Below are 18,983 nucleotides of genomic sequence, written 5' to 3' on the forward strand. Positions count from 1 at the left end.
CTCCTCATTTATGAAATATTATCTTGAATAAAGAAAAACTATTAGGTACATCATTTTATTTGACCTACTTTATATACTAAGGTGTGATCAAAGATGTGAATATGGGTTAGAACGTTCAGGTAACTGCATAATGCAACAAGCATAAATGAATGGAAACTAAATACATTTCTGCATATTCTGTGGCTTTGAAATTATAATGCAATCATCCAAGCTCATTAGTGATCTATGTTGCTTACCTGTTTTAATAACAGTCAATTTATATTGTGGCAATTTAAAGAGAGACGGGGCAGAGATTCGGGGTTGGGGGGGTAGTTGTCATAATGAGCACATCTAACAAGAATGATTAAAAATGCACAATAAATAGAAATAAATGCTGAAATCACACGTTTTCAATGAACATGAACCTTTCAGGCTTTATAATGTAGAAAAGCTTCACTGGCTGTTTGATCAGAAAAGAGGGGAACTTCACAGGTAGCGACAACAGGACAACAGTTTGATCAGAGTTTATTGTTTATGGTATTTAGAAATGATATACAATGACAAATACTATTTCTTCTGCATATAAACATGATATTACATTACATTACCCTCAGCCATGATGTCTATTTTAAAGAACAATGGTAATGACAGTCATAATGGTAAATACATTCCCTCAGATTGCTTTGGGAAACTCTCAAGCTACATTTGACCTTGTAATGCATCTATATTACATTATAATCAGCATATTATAAATAATATTGCTTTTTAGTTGTTAAAACAGTTTCCATATTTTAAAAAAAGGCATTTTTGTAGCTGTCGTTCTAAGCTTGTTCTAGTATGGACTATTAAGAGTTTTTCCATCTTTTTTTATTTATCCCTATCTGAGGAATCCGTAAGGATACATGTATATAAATACAGCGTTTTTGGAGATGTCTTGGGACAAAAATTCACAGATGCACAGAACACACAACTTCGTATGAAGAAATAAAAATGCCCTGTTTTTGTCGAAATGCAGGAATGTTCATATGATCATGAAGGTACATGGGTTACGAGACCATCCTCCTGGAATTAACACGTCCGAGGCTTTTGATGCTACTTTTGCGAGACAGAATGGGTGTAGGGGTGGTGGGAGAGATCTCATTTGGGCAGCCGTGTTGCAGAAGAATTTCAGCACACTCCTTGCTCCCAGCTTGGCGTGCCAACGTCAAAGCAGTTCTGCCCTGCGGGTCCTTTGATTTCACATCACTACCATACTGTTGAGAGAAAGAGAGAGCACAATTGAGCAAAGAATTAACCTGTTAGAAATACTCAACAGTATGAAACTGACTTTCGTTTCTGGGTTTTAACTCATGCTGAAGAAATGAATGATTGTGGAATGAATCTTTGTTGTAATAAAGAGCAAAGTACAGTCTCACCCAGACCAGCAGCTGCGTCATGACCACGTCCCCCAGCTGGCAGGAGGCATGTAATGCGCTGTGATGCTGCTGCGCTGCTCCATCAGGTGGGATGTTGATCACTTCCTTGTTACTGTGTGCAAGCAGCAGCAGAAGTCTTGGAAGGTCCCGATCAATCACTGCTCTGAGCAACCAAGTTGACATTGAGTCCTCTGTACACTGAGCGGGCAAGGGCGACACAAATGCACGCTGTTCGTATTTGGCACGGATCCACGACTCCCTCTGCTCTCTGAGACAAACACAAGCAAAGACCAAATTATTATTGTAGTTGGTTAACTGCATCGACCAAGATCTGTTTACATCTGTGACATCATGGGGCTAAAGTCTTGTGATCTTTTCATTTTTATGACAACACTGCAAAAAACATATTCCTAATCAGTATCTTTGTATCACATCCTCAAAACAAGATGAATTTGAGCATAACATACAGTATATAATACTAATAAAGGTGAAAAAAATAGTATTTTGTTTTAATGGCAGATTTATTTCACTATTAAACCTAAAACACTATTTTCTTTTAATTTAGTTGTACTATTTCTAATTTTTAACAGCCATATTTGCAGTGCCCACTATTTCTTTAAGCTTTGCTTTGTATGTTGCATACATTTCATATTGCATGTTGTTTTATATAAACAACATCAACAGCATAAACCATCATTTTCTATTTTATATCAATGTATTTATATATAGATAAATATTTAATATATATAATATTTAAAAAATAATTAAATAGTTTAAATATTTTTATAAATATTGTATTTTATTTATTTTATTTTTTATTATTTCTCATTTTTAACAGCCATTTGTGCAGTGTACACTGTTTTTTCTTTAAGTTTAATGTTGTATGTTGCATAAATTTCATATTGCCTGTTTTATAAAAACAACATCAACAGCATAAACCATTCATTTCTATTTTATTTGAATGTTCTTTAAGTTAATATGTTTTAAAATAATTTCTCTCTCCACCCAGAATATACAAGAAATATACTGGATATTTTGTACTCACTTTGAAATTCAAATTCAGTCAGACTGGTCATATATTGTATATTCTATATGGACATAGTTAACATCTGTTGATCAATGAATAGTTGCTTTGTTTACAGTCAATAATGTGTAAAATTAACTTTATACAAAAATGAATTCATGTAATACAAAGTTTACAGGATTTAACAGAAATGACATTTGTGTCAAAGCCAGCTCACCTTGTTGCTTCAGGTGTCAACTTTTGGCATCCTTGTGTACAGGTTTCCCAAATACTGTTGGCCATATGGTTCCCTATAGCCGTAAGCACTTTCGTGAGCTCGCTGGGCCAGTCGTCCAGGTCCAGCGAGCGGACACGGGACAGGTGCGTCCCTAGGTTGCGGTGTATACCCGAACACTCGATGCAGATCAGAGCCCCAAGATTAAGACTCGCCCATGTTGGATCTAAAGAAAAGTATTGCCCCTTAATCATTTACACCATAATGTTCTTCACAGTGGTATACAGTCACTCTCTACATATACTGGTAGTTGTTTCAATTTTGATTATATGTCATTTTGGGTATACACTTACTTTGTGCTTCACAGTCCACACAAAGGTCGTTCCCTTTGGCATTACGAATGGCCTGCAGAGCAACAGCTTCGTTTTGGCTACTCCTTCGAGCCTTAGAGTTAAAAAATCGAGGTCGGTATTTTGTGACAAATACAGAGCAAACTTTTTATTTGTATCCTGCCAAATATTATATTGAATTCAATGAAGACAATATACAATCCCAATTCCGAAAAAGTTTCCGCAGTATGGAAAATGCTAATAAAAAAACAAAAAGGAGTGATTTGTAAATTCCATTCACCCTGTGCTATATTGAGAGGACTACAACACATTATTTGATGTTTTAGCTTGTGAATTCAATTATTTATTTTTTTGAAAATATACACTCATTTCAAATCAGTTGATTGCAACCTGCTCTAAAAAAGTTGGGACAGTCAAGTGTTTACCATTGTGTAACGTCACAATTTCTTCTAATAACACTTATAGAGAGTTTGAGCACCGAAGACACGAGATTGTTAAGTTTAGCAAGTGGAATTTTTCCCCATTCATCCATTATGCAGGTCTTCAGCTGCGCAACTGTATGGGGCCTTCGTTGCCATATTGTTTGTTTCATAATGTGGCACACATTCTCAACTGGAGACATGTCAGGACTGCAGGCAGGCCAATCTAGCAAACCTTTACTGCTTACGCAGCCATGCACTTGTAATCCGGAAGCTGAGAATGCAGGTGCTAGATTGGCCTGCCTGCTGTCCTGACCTGTCTCCAATTGAGAATGTATTGCACATTATGAAGCGCAAAATACAACAACGAAGGCCCCTTACAATTGCGCAGATGAAGACCCGCATAATGGATGAATAAGGGAAATTTCTGTTTGCTAAACTTCACAAACTTGTGTCATCAGTGCCCAAACACTTAAAGGAGTGTTCTGGGTTCAATACAAGTTAGGCTCAATCGACAGCATTTGTGGCATAATGTTGATAACCACAAAAATGAGTTTCGACTCGTCCCTCCTTTTCTTTAAAAAAAGTCAAATTTGAGGTTACAGTGAGGCACTTACAATGGAAGTGAATGGGGCCAATGTCTGGAGGATTTAAAGGCAGAAATGTGAAGCTAATAATTTTAGAAAAGTACTTACATGAATTCTTCTGTTAAAATACATGTATTATTTGAGCTGTAAAGTTAATTAAATTGTAATATTTACAGTCATTTCAGGGTTTGTTGACATTACATCGTTATAGCAAAGAAGTTGTAAAATTGGCTGTAACGTTAAACAGAAAAGGTTAGTAAGTGATTTTATCACACTAAAATCATGTTTACATGAATATTGTTTATATCTTGTCACTCGTGGCTATACTTTTGAAAAAGTGTGTATTTTTACGTTCAAAAATTGGCCCCATTCACTTCCATTGTAATTGCCAGATTTTTGCTCTTTCTAAAGAAAAGGAGGGGCAAGTCAAAAATGTATATTTGTCATAATCAATATTATGCCACAAATTCTGTCGATTGAGCTTAACTTGTATTAAACCTGGAACTATGAAGGTAAAATAGTGCCTAAATGATTTGCATGCGCAGAGTGAGATTTGTGAAAGCATAAAACAAATTGCAAGCGAAATTTTTTTGCATACACACAGAACATTTTGTAAAGGTGTAAGTCAAGTTGCAAGCGTAAGAAAAAAATTATTAGCAATACTTTAATGCTTTGCACAAGTGAAATTCATGTGTTGTGAATCTGTAATTTTGTATTAACACAAAGTAAATGTGGTCTGTATTCTTCTGACTTCCTTTTTTTCACGCTTACACTTTTGGCACTGTTTTTGCGCCTAAATATGGCCAAAAACATTGCAAACCTACAATCAGCGATATGCAAGCAAAGAAAGGGTTTAAAGAACAGCAAAATGGATTGACCGTGTAGAATCAGTCTGTGTGTGTAAAATAAACTACTGCAAACATGTAAATGACTTGTGTTTGTGGCATAAATATTTTCCAGAAATAATCCGATATACACTGTTCCATCTTCACTTTGTGGCGCTCACACTTTTGGGACAAATTTCTTACTGAAAAGAGTAATCACGAGGGGGAAGGTGGGTCTACCTGCTTCTAGTAACCAATCAAATTAGGTTTTATTTTACTAGTCTACTCTGACCTGATTGGTTTAACAACATGACAGACAGCTTCTTCTTCATAATCTTAAATATTAAACTTAAATATTAAAACATACACTTTCTTTTATGGTGAGAGTAAAGTTGAGCCGACACCGTTTATTGATATAAATATGATTCTCAATCTGGTATATTTTAATGACTTTGTATTATCATTGGCATGTATATCGGATTATTTCTGGAAAATATTTATGCCACAAACACAAGTCGTTTACACGTTTGCAGTAGTTTATTTTACACATACAGACTGATTCTACACGGTCAATCCATTTTGCTGTTCTTTAAACACTTTCTTTGCTTGCATATCGCTAATTGTAGATTTGTAATGTTTTTGGCCATGTTTAGGTGCAAAAACAGTGCCAAATGTGGAAGCGTGAAAAAAAAAGGAAGTCAGAAGAATACAGACCACATTTACTTTGTGTTAATACAAAATTACAGATTCACAACACATGAATTACACTTAAGAAAGCATTAAAGTATTGCTAATATTTTTTTCTTACACTTGAAACTTGATTTACACCTTTACAAAACCTTCTGTGCACATGCAATTTATTTTTACGCTTGCAATTTGATTTACGCTTTCACAAATTTTACTCTGCACATGCAAATTTGTCTATCATGTTTGTAGACACGCATTTACGCTTTTACAAATCTTATTCTGAGCTTGCAAGTCATTTAGGCACTATTTTACCATCATACAGAACATTCCTTTAATAAGTGTTATTAGAAGAAATGGTGGTTACACATTGGTAAACACTTGACTGTCCCAACTATTTTGGAGCGTGTTGCAATCATCTGATTTGAAATGAGTGTATATAAAAACAAAAACAAAAAAACAAACAAACAAATGAATTCACAAGGTAAAACATAAATAATGTGTTGCTGTAATGCTTTCAATATTGCACAGGGTGAATAGAATTTACAAATCTTTTTTTGTTTGTTTTTATTAGCATTTTCCAAACTGTCCTAACATTTTCCGAATTGGGGTTTTATGTAAGAATGTATTCATGAATGAGTTACACACAAATTTATTATGCTCGTGTTTGATGTATATTCCCAGGCTCACCTTATTTCTGCTCTCACAGCTCTGTAGACTAGCAAGGATCTGGCTTTCAATAGCTTGAACCCAAGCATCTCTGTCCTCTTGACTCTGGGCTTCAAAGTGCCAGCTCTGTCCTGTACTCGATATGATGATGAAGTCTGCACTCTCCTCATCTGATGGTCGAGAGCAACAATTATTTACACCAGAGGAAGTGATCAATAAAAACACCCACTGTGTCCTCGGCCTATTGTATCAGTCTCACTATAATTGAGACAGAGAACACAGACAGGAATCCTCACATCCATTTGCTCTAATCTAATAATGTGACAAGAGATGGACATTGACACATACTGCAGAAAAGACAGCAAGACAGAGGCTATGTTTGGAATAGCATGCTAGCAGGCCAGGCTGAGAAACCAACTTATGCATCTAAAACCATCTTAAACCAGCAAAGCAGATTAGGGTGGTTTAAGCTGTTTTTTCAGCAGGGCAGTAAGCACATTTTCTGTATGGATGGAATAACCGGAGGACCTGCTACATTTGCTAAAATGTTACAACAATGTAGCACAATGTAGCATGCTTTAAAAACATTTATCATGGAATAATGTATGAAGTATACAACATACACTGTTCATTATTCAGTACTGTAAATAGTAAGCTTGTACTGCATTCCTAACACAGCCGGAGTCAGCTCAGCCACTCTCTTCATACATTCAAGTTACCTGTTTTGTTAATGTTTCTCAAGCTACCAAAGCTTTTTAATTTCCACATTTTGCGCTTGGCTTGTAGTGCAAGAAATTAGTCCAGGGCAGCAGAGGATAAGAAGAAAGAAAGGCAGAAAAGAAGGAAGGAAGAAAGAAGGGGGAGAGAAGTGAAAGAGATTGTAAGAGGACCTTAGAGAAAGCAGTTTATCATCAGGTCCACAGTGGAATCGTAAAAAAAAAGAGTCAGAGAAAAATTCGCCTAAACTCATCGCAATAATAAGTTAAAATTGTTTCACAAGTGAAAAATGGATCAATATGGCAACTGTTAATCTTTCATAAATCTGGTGTTTTACCTTCTGCCTGCCCGGCCGCTGCGTCCCCTTTCAAGTTAATACTCCTGTTTCGTTTTTTCTTCTTCCTGTCAGTCATTGGAGAAGACGGGATGTGGTCTTTTCCTAAAGGCGGACTTGTAGCCCCCTCAACGCTCGAGTCTTTTGAAATCATTCAATAGAGAGGCCAGAACTTAGTCAAAACATGTCTTGCATATGATTTTGACCTCAGTCTTTAAAACTCTGAGGCACACTTTATCTGATGACATGTCCTCACCCAAAACGTGATTATAGAATCATTTAATGTCATTCATGGAAAGCCGGCGCCACACGAGCCGATTTAACATAATCGCCGGCCAGGTGGAGGGAGACGAAGCGCGCATTAGCATCTGCCAGAGAGGTCATTAATCACTTGACTGCTTGGACTCCCTGCTGAGTTAATCGGCTTCAAAAACTGCAAAAACACATCAGGCTTGCTTGAAAAAATCATTCTGTCGCCGAGGCGGACTCTTGTGTTCTCATCAGGTGACCAATGGGCTAATTTCACTGAAGAACTGACAAGACATCAAGCTTTTCTGAAAGTTTTCATCTCACTCAGCTGCAAATCATCACAAACGCTGATTGTAATCCATAGTGATTCTGTCACCAAGCGTTTTTTCCTGCCTTTTTTGCCTACACTAAAGTGACATCAGAAGGTAGAGCCACAACAGTCTGTTTTCATTGTATGTCATTTCTTTACTCACTGAAAGCTGCATATGGACATACGTGTACTACTGCAAGGCTCGAGGGGGTAAATACACAATCACGCACTTTCACAAGGTAGTCACTCCATGAATCGCTTCCTAAGGGTGTTTTCACACCTCGTCTGGAGCATTTGTTTCTGAACGTCGTGCTTTTTCTCCCATGGTTCGTTCGTATAGGCATACATAAACACGGCAATCGCACCAAAACAATCGGTTCAAGACCATCTGGAAGAAGAAATCTGTAGGTCAGCTTGTCACTGTAATTCATCATCAAAATGCAGAGATAGACTTTTGGCGGCTATATTAGATATAGGTCGATCTTCCCGATCGCTTCTCTTTTTGAATAGCGGCAGAACAGACACAGGTGGGATGGCGTCAGCAACTTTTTGACAGATAAAAACGGGGCTTCACTCTTTCTGTGTGTATGTGCGTGTGTGCAAATGTGTGTTTGTGCGAGAGGGAGAGAGAGAGATCTCTGTGACCGTGAGAACAGGTACTTTTCAATGCAGAAATCAGAGAGACAGAGTTGCGTTGAGTTGGTATGTTTGTCACCCCTCCACCATTTTGTATCGGTAAGTGTGTTATCCTCCGACTAAAGAGAGCGAGATCTCCGCAAAACGGTCTTAAAGTGTGACACCCTCGGCCAAAATGTAGTTGTCTGGAGCCTGCTAGTGTGGCGCCGGCTTAAGATGTGCTGCATATGGAATATTTACGTACCCACACTTAGCCCTTTATTAGACACAGATGATGGGCAACGTTTCACCTTTTGGTCGCTATGAAATGACAAACCAGTTCTGGAGGTCTCTTCTACAGTCAGTAGATTTGCTGTGAACAAACAGAAATAACAAAAATGCTGAAAATATGAGAAAGGTTTCAATAGTTTCTTATTGAGTAAACAATGAAAAATGTTTTACTTTAAAGACAAGCTAAAAAGGCATCACCGCCCATTTTAAATCCGTAATGCAGTGGGATAGCCAGAAACACGGCTCTTGGTGTACCAAGGGAAAACTGTGTGCAAGAACTGAAGCAGAAATTTCTTTTTAGCATACATTTTTTTTAACCCTGTGTTATGTTACAATAAACTCAACAAATGAATGAAATTTTATCAATGAAGTAGGTAAGCCTGTTAATGTATCCAAATAATAGGCTTAATATTTAGTCATAAAATTTGATTTAGTTATTTTGGTTCAGAATTATTTTCCAAAGTTTGCTGAAGATACAAATGTAAATGGAGGGACAATTTGCAAGGACTTTTTGGAGGGACTATAGCACGTTATGAACAAACACTACAAGTAAAGACGCATTACTGTATCCAAGTGTATTCTCAAAATGTTCCATAATATACATAATATATTGTAAGTGACCCTTCTCTAAGCCCCACCTTAAAAGCGTTTCTGACCAATCCTGTCTTGGCAACAGTTGTTCTCCACCATTTCTCTGACACGCGTTTGCCGTTTTTCAAATACTATGGGAGTAATGTCTGTTTGAGTAGTTTTAAGAAGAATTTTATCGAAATGATCCAAAAAAATAAAAATAAATTGTTGCTGGGTCACTTGTAACAGTGATAGAAAGTACCCAGAGAGGATACACTCAGTGTTTTTCTTTCTTTTTTAAAAAAATATTTAAATAAATCTCGAGAAGTGCATGCTATTGACTAAACTGTGTCAGCCCTCGTTCCCAAATGAACATGTATAACATCAGCGAGGACACCTATATTTGCTCCAAGGTAAATAAAAGCTAATAACTTAATGTTAATTAATGTATTGATTCAGGTCTTAGTAAAAGTGATAGTAAATAAAGAAAACTGTGCGTCTAATCTGAGACGGCCTCTGTAATACATTGGGTATTATTACAATCATTAAAATCAATTATTAAATTCCGTAATTGATGCATCATAATTTCAGCATCATATCATTGCATTTTTTACATTCCTACATACTATTATTAATATCAAAAAGGTGGGGGTTTGGGTAGCTCAGTGAGAAATGACGCTGACTACCACCCCTGGAGTCACGAGTTCAAATCCAGGGCGTGCTGAGTGACTCCAGCCAGGTCTCCTAAGCAACCAAATTGGCCCAGTTGCTAGGGAGGGTGAGTTGTGCACATATGCCGCGGAGAATAGCGTGAAGCCTCCACATGTGCTACGTCTCCACATGATAAGATGTGCAGATTGACGGTCTCGGACACGGACGCAACTGAGATTTGTCCTCCGCCACCCGGATTGAGGTGAGTCACTATGACACCACGAGGACTTAGAGTGGATTGGGAATTGGGCATTCCAAATTGGGGAGAAAAGGGGAGAATAGAAAAAAAAAAATTATCAAAAAGGTATTTCATTTGAGTGTACAAACTGACATTTTGGGTGGCATTTGCACTCCCTGGCACACCCATGGCACGCCACTGCCCTAATGTACATGTAATGTATTTCAGACTGAAACAAGATATTTAATGAGAAAGAAAAAAAGATACAAAATTGCATTGGGAAGTTGTTGGATCATGAACAAATGGGTATTCCAGACCAGAATGCCGAATCTGAATTTCAGTTTCCAGACAATTGTGAAATACTGCCGGCACCCAGTATTTATATTTTATGAATATACTGTTTTTATTGTTATTTGCTATTATTGCTGTAATCTTTGTCACATTAACATTAACTGGCATTACATTACTGGTGCAAGATTTTAGAAAGGCTACATTACCTTCAATAGCTTAAATTTTGACTTCATATTAACTTCTACCTTAATAAAATAAAATGTTTTCAATTACATGCAGCGCCCCCTTCAGATGGCTGCTTGTCTTTACTAAGTCCATTAACCCCGGGCACAGGAACAAGTGCAGGACCAGGGGATGGGCCACCAGGAGCAGCTGCACGATGAAGACGTTTTCCTGGTACCTTTACTGTTACTCGCAATAAATCCATCTCTTTCCCTTGAGCATTCTGCAAATACTCCTGTAATCACATAAATACATACAGAATATACAAATTACAATTAGACCCAGCCAGGGTTGGGGAGTAACGGAATACATATAACGGGATTATGTATTTAAAATACAAAATAGAAGTAACTGTATTCCACTACAGTTACAATTTAAATCATTGGTAATTAGAATACAGTTACATTTAAAAAGTATTTTGATTACTGAAGAGATTACTTTGCATTTTATTGTCATTTGTTTCATTTAATATTTAGTCCTTTCAGATGGAAAACATTTATCCATATAAATGATGCAATCCAAAGTGCATTTGAACAGCGGTGAAACACTTTCTTATGATGTGTCACATTCATACGAGCACACAGAGAAGTACGTTTGAAGTAAGTTTGGAGCAGAAGAAATAGAAATAAACCTTGTGTAAATTGTCAGCTTTACTTTAGATAAAATGCTATTTCTAGCCATTTTACATGCACACGTTACCAGGCACGATCATATTTTTTTATCAAGAAAATTCACGTTGAGGGCCTGGGTAGCTCAGCGAGTACTGACGCTGACAAAAGCCCCTGGAGTCATGAGTTAGAATCCACGGTGTGCTGAGTGACTCCAGCCAGGTCTCCTAAGCAACTAAATTGTCCCGGTTGCTAGGGAGGGTAGAGTCACATGGGGTAACCTCCTCGTGGTCACAATTAGTGGTTCTCGCTCTCAGTGGGGCGCGTGGTAAGTTGTGCGTGGATCGTGGAGAGTAGCATGAGCCTCCACATGCTGTGAGTCTCCGCGGTGTCATGCACAGCGAGCCACGTGATAAGACGCACGGATTGACGGTCTCAGAAGCGGAGGCAACTGAGACTTGTCCTCCGCCACCCGGTTTGAGTAACCATGCCACCATGCGGACCTACTATATAGTGGAAATTGGGCATTCCAAATTGGGAGAAAAGAGGCTATAAATAAAACATAAAACAAAATTCATGTTAGATCATAATTTATTTTTTTCAAGTAAGGCCTTAGATATTAGGGCAAAAATCATATTCTTGATAATAATTTTTGTATTGGTTTCCTGTAAAAATATCTAAAAATTCTTAAAATAAGATCAATTTGATTTATCTTGTTTTAGAAACAACACTGCATAAGATATTTAGGTTTTTCAGAGAATGTATTTTTAACATGTGTGTTTTGTCTTACTGTACTGGCAGAGTTTTTATAGTCAAAACAAGTGAAAAAATCTACCAGTGCTGAAGAAGTAATCCAAAGTATTTAGAATATGTTACTGACCTTGAGTAATCTAACGGAATACGTTACAAATTACATTTTACAGCATGTATTCTGTAATCTGTAGTGGAATACTTTTCAAAAGTAACCCTCACAACCCTGGACCCAGCTCATGAAAAAGTTGCAGCTCTATTATCTTCTCTGGTTAAGGCAAAAAAAAAACAAAAAAAAAACAGCAGTACATTCAAGCTTTTAATGTTGAAAGGTTTTCAAAGTATCTTCTTATCATGCAGTTTCATCTTAGAGACACATTTTGTTTAATCAAGAAAACCATAACACAAAATTTGATTATAAAAAACAGAAACATACTGTATTTGTACGAATATACAAATGCACTGATGCAAACAGCATTTATTTAAAGAAGTAATACTTACATTTATATTTGAATGATACGTTAGCATGCCACTGTTTGACAGCGTCACATGCTTCTTTTTCCATTCCTTGTTTAAAGAGCGCTCACTACGTTTCCACAAAGTCCCCTAATTAAGTAAAAAGGAAGAAAAACACATGATTCTTTTATTTGAATATACAGTGACCATAAATAGTAAGCTATTTGGACTCTTAAGACACACTTAAAAATGAATGAATGTCTTTATATTACAGAACAAAATATTAAACCAAATGGTTTTATTTTAAAGAAATATAGCAAAACAAACAGTGGTCCAGAAGTGCATAACACAACAAAATTAGCAAAGCAAATAAAACTTGAAAACACAAAATTAAGGCACAACACAACAAAAGTAACTCACAACACAATACAATTAATCAGCAACACAATGGAAATAAGCCACAACACTACAGAAATAAACCACAACACAACAACATAAGCCACAACACTGCAGAAATAAACCACAACACAACAACATAAGCCACAACACTGCAGAAATAAACCACAACACAACAACATAAGCCACAACAATCCAGAAATAAACCACAACACAACAACATAAGCCACAACAATCCAGAAATAAACCACAACACAACAACATAAGCCACAACACTGCAGAAATAAACCACAACACAACAACATAAGCCACAACACTGCAGAAATAAACCACAACACAACAACATAAGCCACAACAATCCAGAAATAAACCACAACACAACAACATAAGCCACAACACTGCAGAAATAAACCACAACACAACAACATAAGCCACAACACTGCAGAAATAAACCACAACACAACAACATAAGCCACAACACTGCAGAAATAAACCACAACACAACAACATAAGCCACAACACTGCAGAAATAAACCACAACACAACAACATAAGCCACAACAATCCAGAAATAAACCACAACACAACAACATAAGCCACAACACTACAGAAATAAACCACAACACAACAACATAAGCCACAACACTGCAGAAATAAACCACAACACAACAACATAAGCCACAACACTACAGAAATAAACCACAACACAACAACATAAGCCACAACACTGCAGAAATAAACCACAACACAACAACATAAGCCACAACACTGCAGAAATAAACCACAACACAACAACATAAGCCACAACACTACAGAAATAAACCACAACACAACAACATAAGCCACAACACTGCAGAAATAAACCACAACACAACAACATAAGCCACAACACTACAGAAATAAACCACAACACAACAACATAAGCCACAACACTACAGAAATAAACCACAACACAACAACATAAGCCACAACACTGCAGAAATAAGCCACAACACAACAACATAAGCCACAACACTGCAGAAATAAACCACAACACAATAAAATAAAGCTACAACACAATGAAATTAACAGAATAAATATTTTTAAAACACTGCATTTTAAGTGACCAGTTGCCAATGTCGTGCCGAAATTTGACTCCCTAGTAGCCTTATGTTCAGAGGTTGGCTTTAAGGATAAGGACCAATCAGGTAGCGGGGAGTAAAATTTTGGCACAACACTGGTTCTACTCAAGGAGAGATCAGCATTCACTTTATCTCCTCAAATCAACCCTGAGATCTTGCACACACCTGTTTTATAAGAACTGATCGACTGCTCATGTCACCTCTGCTATCAGACGCTCTCTTCTCTGAGTCACTCCCACGACGGTTCTAAAACACATGCATTAGATAGAGTACAGATGAAAGGAAGGTGAAAACTTTAAAAGGAAGGAAGACAGATGTGATTTGTGAGATGGCGAATATGAGTAACAAACAGAGTTCACAAACAGAAAATGAGCTACCAATGTTCTGCTACAATAATATTTCCATTTTGTTGTACTGTTAAACTTTTAAAGGTGAAGTGTGTAATTTCTGTGCCACTAGCGTCACCGAATGGAACTGGAAAAATTATGATTGTTTTTAAACAGATTTCTCAAACACTCCCCTCGTTTTCATTGGTTGAACAAACAGATAGTCCCGCCTAAAGCTCAGGACATTGGTTGAGCCAATGTTGCTGTCGGGCTGGATGGGATGCTCAAACAGAGCAAGGTTTAAAGCCATAGAGCCACAGCGAGGGTCCCCACACATTTTAAACAACAAATTTCTACGACCTTTCTGGTACTTTTAGGAAGAATTTCTGGGGCGGTCTTTTATTTGCATGTCAAGTAACGATCCTTCCTGGAATTAATTCATCAGTCCTAGAAATCACAATTTTAAAATTCCCTGATATACAGGTTTTCATGGGGATTTGGGAGAATTGACCTACAAATTATAGGTTGTCTCTGTAAATTAAGTATTTTTAACATCAAAAAAATTCCACACACCACCTTTAATTATAATCCTTCAGATATAAGGCCAACTATATTTTAAAATATGAATCATCCAGTTTCAAATGAATTGGACATAAATAATCCAAATGGCAATATTTCGACACTCATTGTATTACGATCAAAGAACTAACCCCAAATAAAGAGGTCCGTCGTCGGGGCAGATTTCGTTGCGAGCCCCCGTCTCCACCTGCCCCACCCCTTATGTCTTTGTGACTTATGACAGGGGTAGAAGGTAAAGAGGAGGGATAATCGCTACTCTGAGCCCCATTACTGGCCTGAGAAAGGATGATGACACACAGAGACAAAACAGCACAGACCATGGGGAATGTTGAATGGCAGACAAAATGATGAAGACAAAAAACTATTTTACAATCACTGAAAATAATAAACAATGGGGGTGTAAAAATGTGCAACGCATTGATTTGAAAATGAATATGTATACACTGATTACAGAATTTAATAATCGATTATAATTACTCTAATAATACACTTTGTGTTATGCATTCATTTTCTTAACAACATATTTTCAGTTGTAGAACTCTGAATCATACCAAAATGACCGAATCAAATCAAAATCGTGACCAATGTTTTTATGTCATTATTTCACTTTTTTTTACTTGAATCACTGTAAGTGCAAATATTTACACCCCTACGCAGAAATATTAATCACAACAACACAATGTTATTGTTGAATCTTTTTAAATATTTCACAAGAACTGTAATATATCTGTAAAGGGTTGAATCACTCAAAAAATGTCTGGGTCATATTTTACCCCAAACTCAAAAGAAAAAAGAAAAAACTTATAGTTGCATTTAGAAATTTCAGCCTTTTTAGGACAATTAAGATTCTTTGCATTGTGACATGCCAATTAAGAAAATTACTTTTACTACCCAATTTCTTTTTATTGTAATTATTATTTTCATAATATTATATCACACACATATAAATATAAATATATATATATATATATATATATATTAGTACATACAATTATTATTATTACTTCTTTTCTTCTTATCAATGCAAAACACTATTATTACTGTGATACAGTACCGTCATTGTACTAGTCTTAGTTGTCTTGTCTTGATAATTACGTTTTATTAAATCAGCCTATATTAAATTCTGTTCAAGAAATATGATTAATACTTACAAATACAAACAGTAATTGGACATTTATAGCGTTATTTTTTCCGCATTACAGCAATAATTACATTATTTCACATAATGCTTGGACACTGATGATGATGTAAATCGAAAACGTTTTGTTCCTGCACTGAGAACTTTTTTGGCCTCTTAATGAAGATGAGATTTTTCTTTCCTTAAAATGAAATAACATGAAAATAACTGTCACAATGCAAAAGTCTCTAAATTTTGGGGGGTGAAATATGATTAATATTAATGAAATATTACTATAGACTTATATATTGACAGTGATGTACATTGACAGTTTTCATGAGATTCACCGAAGTAGCATAGAGACTCATATCCCTAATACCTGTCCTGGCCCTGATATTGGAGTTGAGGCTCCAGAGTGACTCGGGGAGTTTGGGAGTGATTTACAGGAGGCCAGATGGGCGGCTTGCTTCTTGGCTGAGACAATCTTCTGGGTCACTAAAGGGGAAACAAGTTTGTCCAATAAACACTGGCATCCCGTTTAGAGGTTATGTGCTATTTTTGCTACTATTTTTAGATGCCACTAACTTTCATTAAATACTCTGTCCACATTGAGTCCATAGGTGGCACAGGTCTCATAGTAAGTACAGCGGCGCACATCTATACAGAGCTGTTGTACTCTCTTGTCCTCAATCACACGGGCATTAGTGCTACTAATCTTATCTGTAGAGAGAAAAATGTTCACAGTTTTTAGGCAACAATATATTACTCAATAAAACATCCATGAAACAAAGGCTGGATGAATGAAGCTCTTACCTTGTGTTCCAACCGCTATAATGGGGATTTCTACTATGTTACGATGTGCGCTTAGCTCACTGTAGTTCTTGTACACATCCTGGAAACTTGCTTCATTTTCCAGGCTAAAAACCAGGATGATGCCATCGAGCCAGTTGCAGAACTACATTCCAAAATTTGGGAATAAGAAGCAACAACAGAAGTGTTTAATATTGTTCCCTTTGTTTTAACTGTTTCTCATTTGGTATTATACAGCCCAAAACTATCTACTCTACATAAGCACATAAACGCAAAGTTTTCATGCTAAGCAAGCTCGATTTCATGCATTGTTGTATTCCGAATGTGTCAGAATACAATTCATAACACAACAAAAGTAAAGAGTTAAAAGTAGAAGTAAATGCATTCATAGCATTGCCTCAGAGGGCACTGTAGCTACTTCTGTCATGGCGGAGCAGCAGTTTGAAAAGAATCAATCTCAGAAAGTTACATCAATTGTCAACATATTAATAGCTAGCTACCCGAATAACTTGTTTGAAAGAGATGTTTTTAATAAGGATTTGGAATTTGGAATGCCCAATTCCCAATGTGCTCTAAATCCTTGTGGTGGCGTAGTGACTCGCCTCAATCCGGGTGGCTGAGGACGAAATCTCATTTGCCTCCATCTGAGGCTGTCAATCCGTGCATCTTATCATGTGGCTTGTTGAGCGCGTTATCATGGAGACATAGCGCGTGTGGAGGCTTCATGCTATAATGTGACCACGAGGAGGTTACCCCATGTGACTACCCACCCTAGCAACTGGGCCAATTTGGTTGCTTAGGAGACCTGCCTGGAGTCACTCAGCACGCCCTGGATTTGCGACTCCAGGGGTGGTAGTCAGCGTCTTTACTCACTGAGCAACCCAGGCCCCAATTTTCCTTTGAATTTGACTTAATGCGGTACTATAGATACAGTCGGCAATGCATCATACCCAGGGGGCGTGATTTAGCGTGGGGGAAAGCGAAGCCTTGTTACCATAGTTACTCATACATTCCGGGAGCTGTGTCCCAAACGACACACTATACACTATGCACTTACAAAATGTACTATGCACTCAGCCATGTAGTGTATGAATTTTCAAAGTGTAGTATCATCCCAAATGGAACACTTGACATTTTTTTACTACATGGAAGTGTTCGCCATTTAACCGCTGACGGAATTGACGTTTTAAACCCAAGCGTTGTGTTGCTACTAGCTTTAGCGCACTATCCATCTTCAGTTCAACACTTATATCTCAATAATATACATATTCACACAGCATAGTATGATGGTAAAGCATTTAACTCACTTTTTTAAGGTGCTAGTTGTCATATTTTCCATTATTTACAATTGTTTTGCCAGATCACCATTCGTAACTCCGCCCTTTCCGCTATGTACGGCAAACCGTGTGCTGAGTGCACGAAGTGTCCAAAATTCTACACTCCATTTTGACGGTTGAAAAAGTGCATCATCCGGGGACTCATAGTATACTTCTTTTTGTTGCATTTAAAGTGTAAACATACTTCTCGCACTACTCACACTTCAAAATGACATAAAATAGTGCAGAAGTGTGCGTTTTGGAACGCACCCGGGAAGAAATATCCGACAAAGTTGGTTATGTTAACAACAAAAAATATGATGAAAAGCTGTTGTGTAGTTTTTTGCATTCTAAACAATGCCAAAAAACAAAACAAAACTGACTTATTTATTGCCCGCCATCTGACAGAAATAGAAGCCTAAACAAGAGCACTGTGGCTGCAGTCGACCATATGCTGGACACGTGCTTTAATGTATTTGGGAAACATCGGAGCGGATTCAAGACTAAATCGATTATCATATCACATCAGCGGTTCCAGCAGAGACATAATGATGAGTTAACACCAAAAACCAAGACAAGATACATGAGAAAAATTGACATGGTCGGAGTGGAGCTCTGCTTATAGTTTTTCATGCTTTAATCAATCAAACATTTCTAAGGGGATGTATCTCTCGGTAAGTTCGGTTTGGCGAAGTGTTTAGTAAATGGGGTTTCTGGTAAAGTTGATGTGAAATATGAGCTATTTTAAGTGTACAGTCATTTCATTAATCATCAATCATATTAAAAGGTATAAATACAAATGTTTTAAGATACCAACTGAATGACAAAATATTAACATAACAGTCATAAACA

The 18,983-nt window shown here is 37.0% G+C and overlaps 1 protein-coding gene across 4 annotated transcripts in view; it reads right to left on the reverse strand.

The window, feature by feature from the left end:
* Positions 1–487: 487 nt before the first annotated feature.
* The window catches only part of LOC127419491 (arf-GAP with GTPase, ANK repeat and PH domain-containing protein 1-like), a 32,487-nt gene continuing 13,991 nt past the window's right edge, over positions 488–18,983 (reverse strand). For 3 of the 4 annotated variants that reach the window (XM_051660920.1, XM_051660918.1, XM_051660917.1), the window contains 14 exons: positions 16,819–16,960; positions 16,591–16,725; positions 16,385–16,500; positions 15,020–15,163; positions 14,149–14,229; positions 12,513–12,617; positions 10,705–10,888; positions 8,656–8,763; positions 7,220–7,357; positions 6,187–6,335; positions 2,986–3,076; positions 2,636–2,858; positions 1,395–1,662; positions 488–1,232 (listed from right to left, as the gene is read on the reverse strand). In XM_051660920.1, coding sequence (XP_051516880.1) covers positions 1,026–1,232; positions 1,395–1,662; positions 2,636–2,858; positions 2,986–3,076; positions 6,187–6,335; positions 7,220–7,357; positions 8,656–8,763; positions 10,705–10,888; positions 12,513–12,617; positions 14,149–14,229; positions 15,020–15,163; positions 16,385–16,500; positions 16,591–16,725; positions 16,819–16,960 — 2,091 coding nt within the window. In that variant the 3' untranslated portion in view covers positions 488–1,025. The remainder of the gene's footprint in view (positions 1,233–1,394; positions 1,663–2,635; positions 2,859–2,985; positions 3,077–6,186; positions 6,336–7,219; positions 7,358–8,655; positions 8,764–10,704; positions 10,889–12,512; positions 12,618–14,148; positions 14,230–15,019; positions 15,164–16,384; positions 16,501–16,590; positions 16,726–16,818; positions 16,961–18,983) is intronic. The other variant, XM_051660919.1, reaches the window with a different exon arrangement.

Source organism: Myxocyprinus asiaticus, chromosome 28, assembly GCF_019703515.2.
Source record: "Myxocyprinus asiaticus isolate MX2 ecotype Aquarium Trade chromosome 28, UBuf_Myxa_2, whole genome shotgun sequence".
NCBI lineage: Eukaryota > Metazoa > Chordata > Actinopteri > Cypriniformes > Catostomidae > Myxocyprinus > Myxocyprinus asiaticus.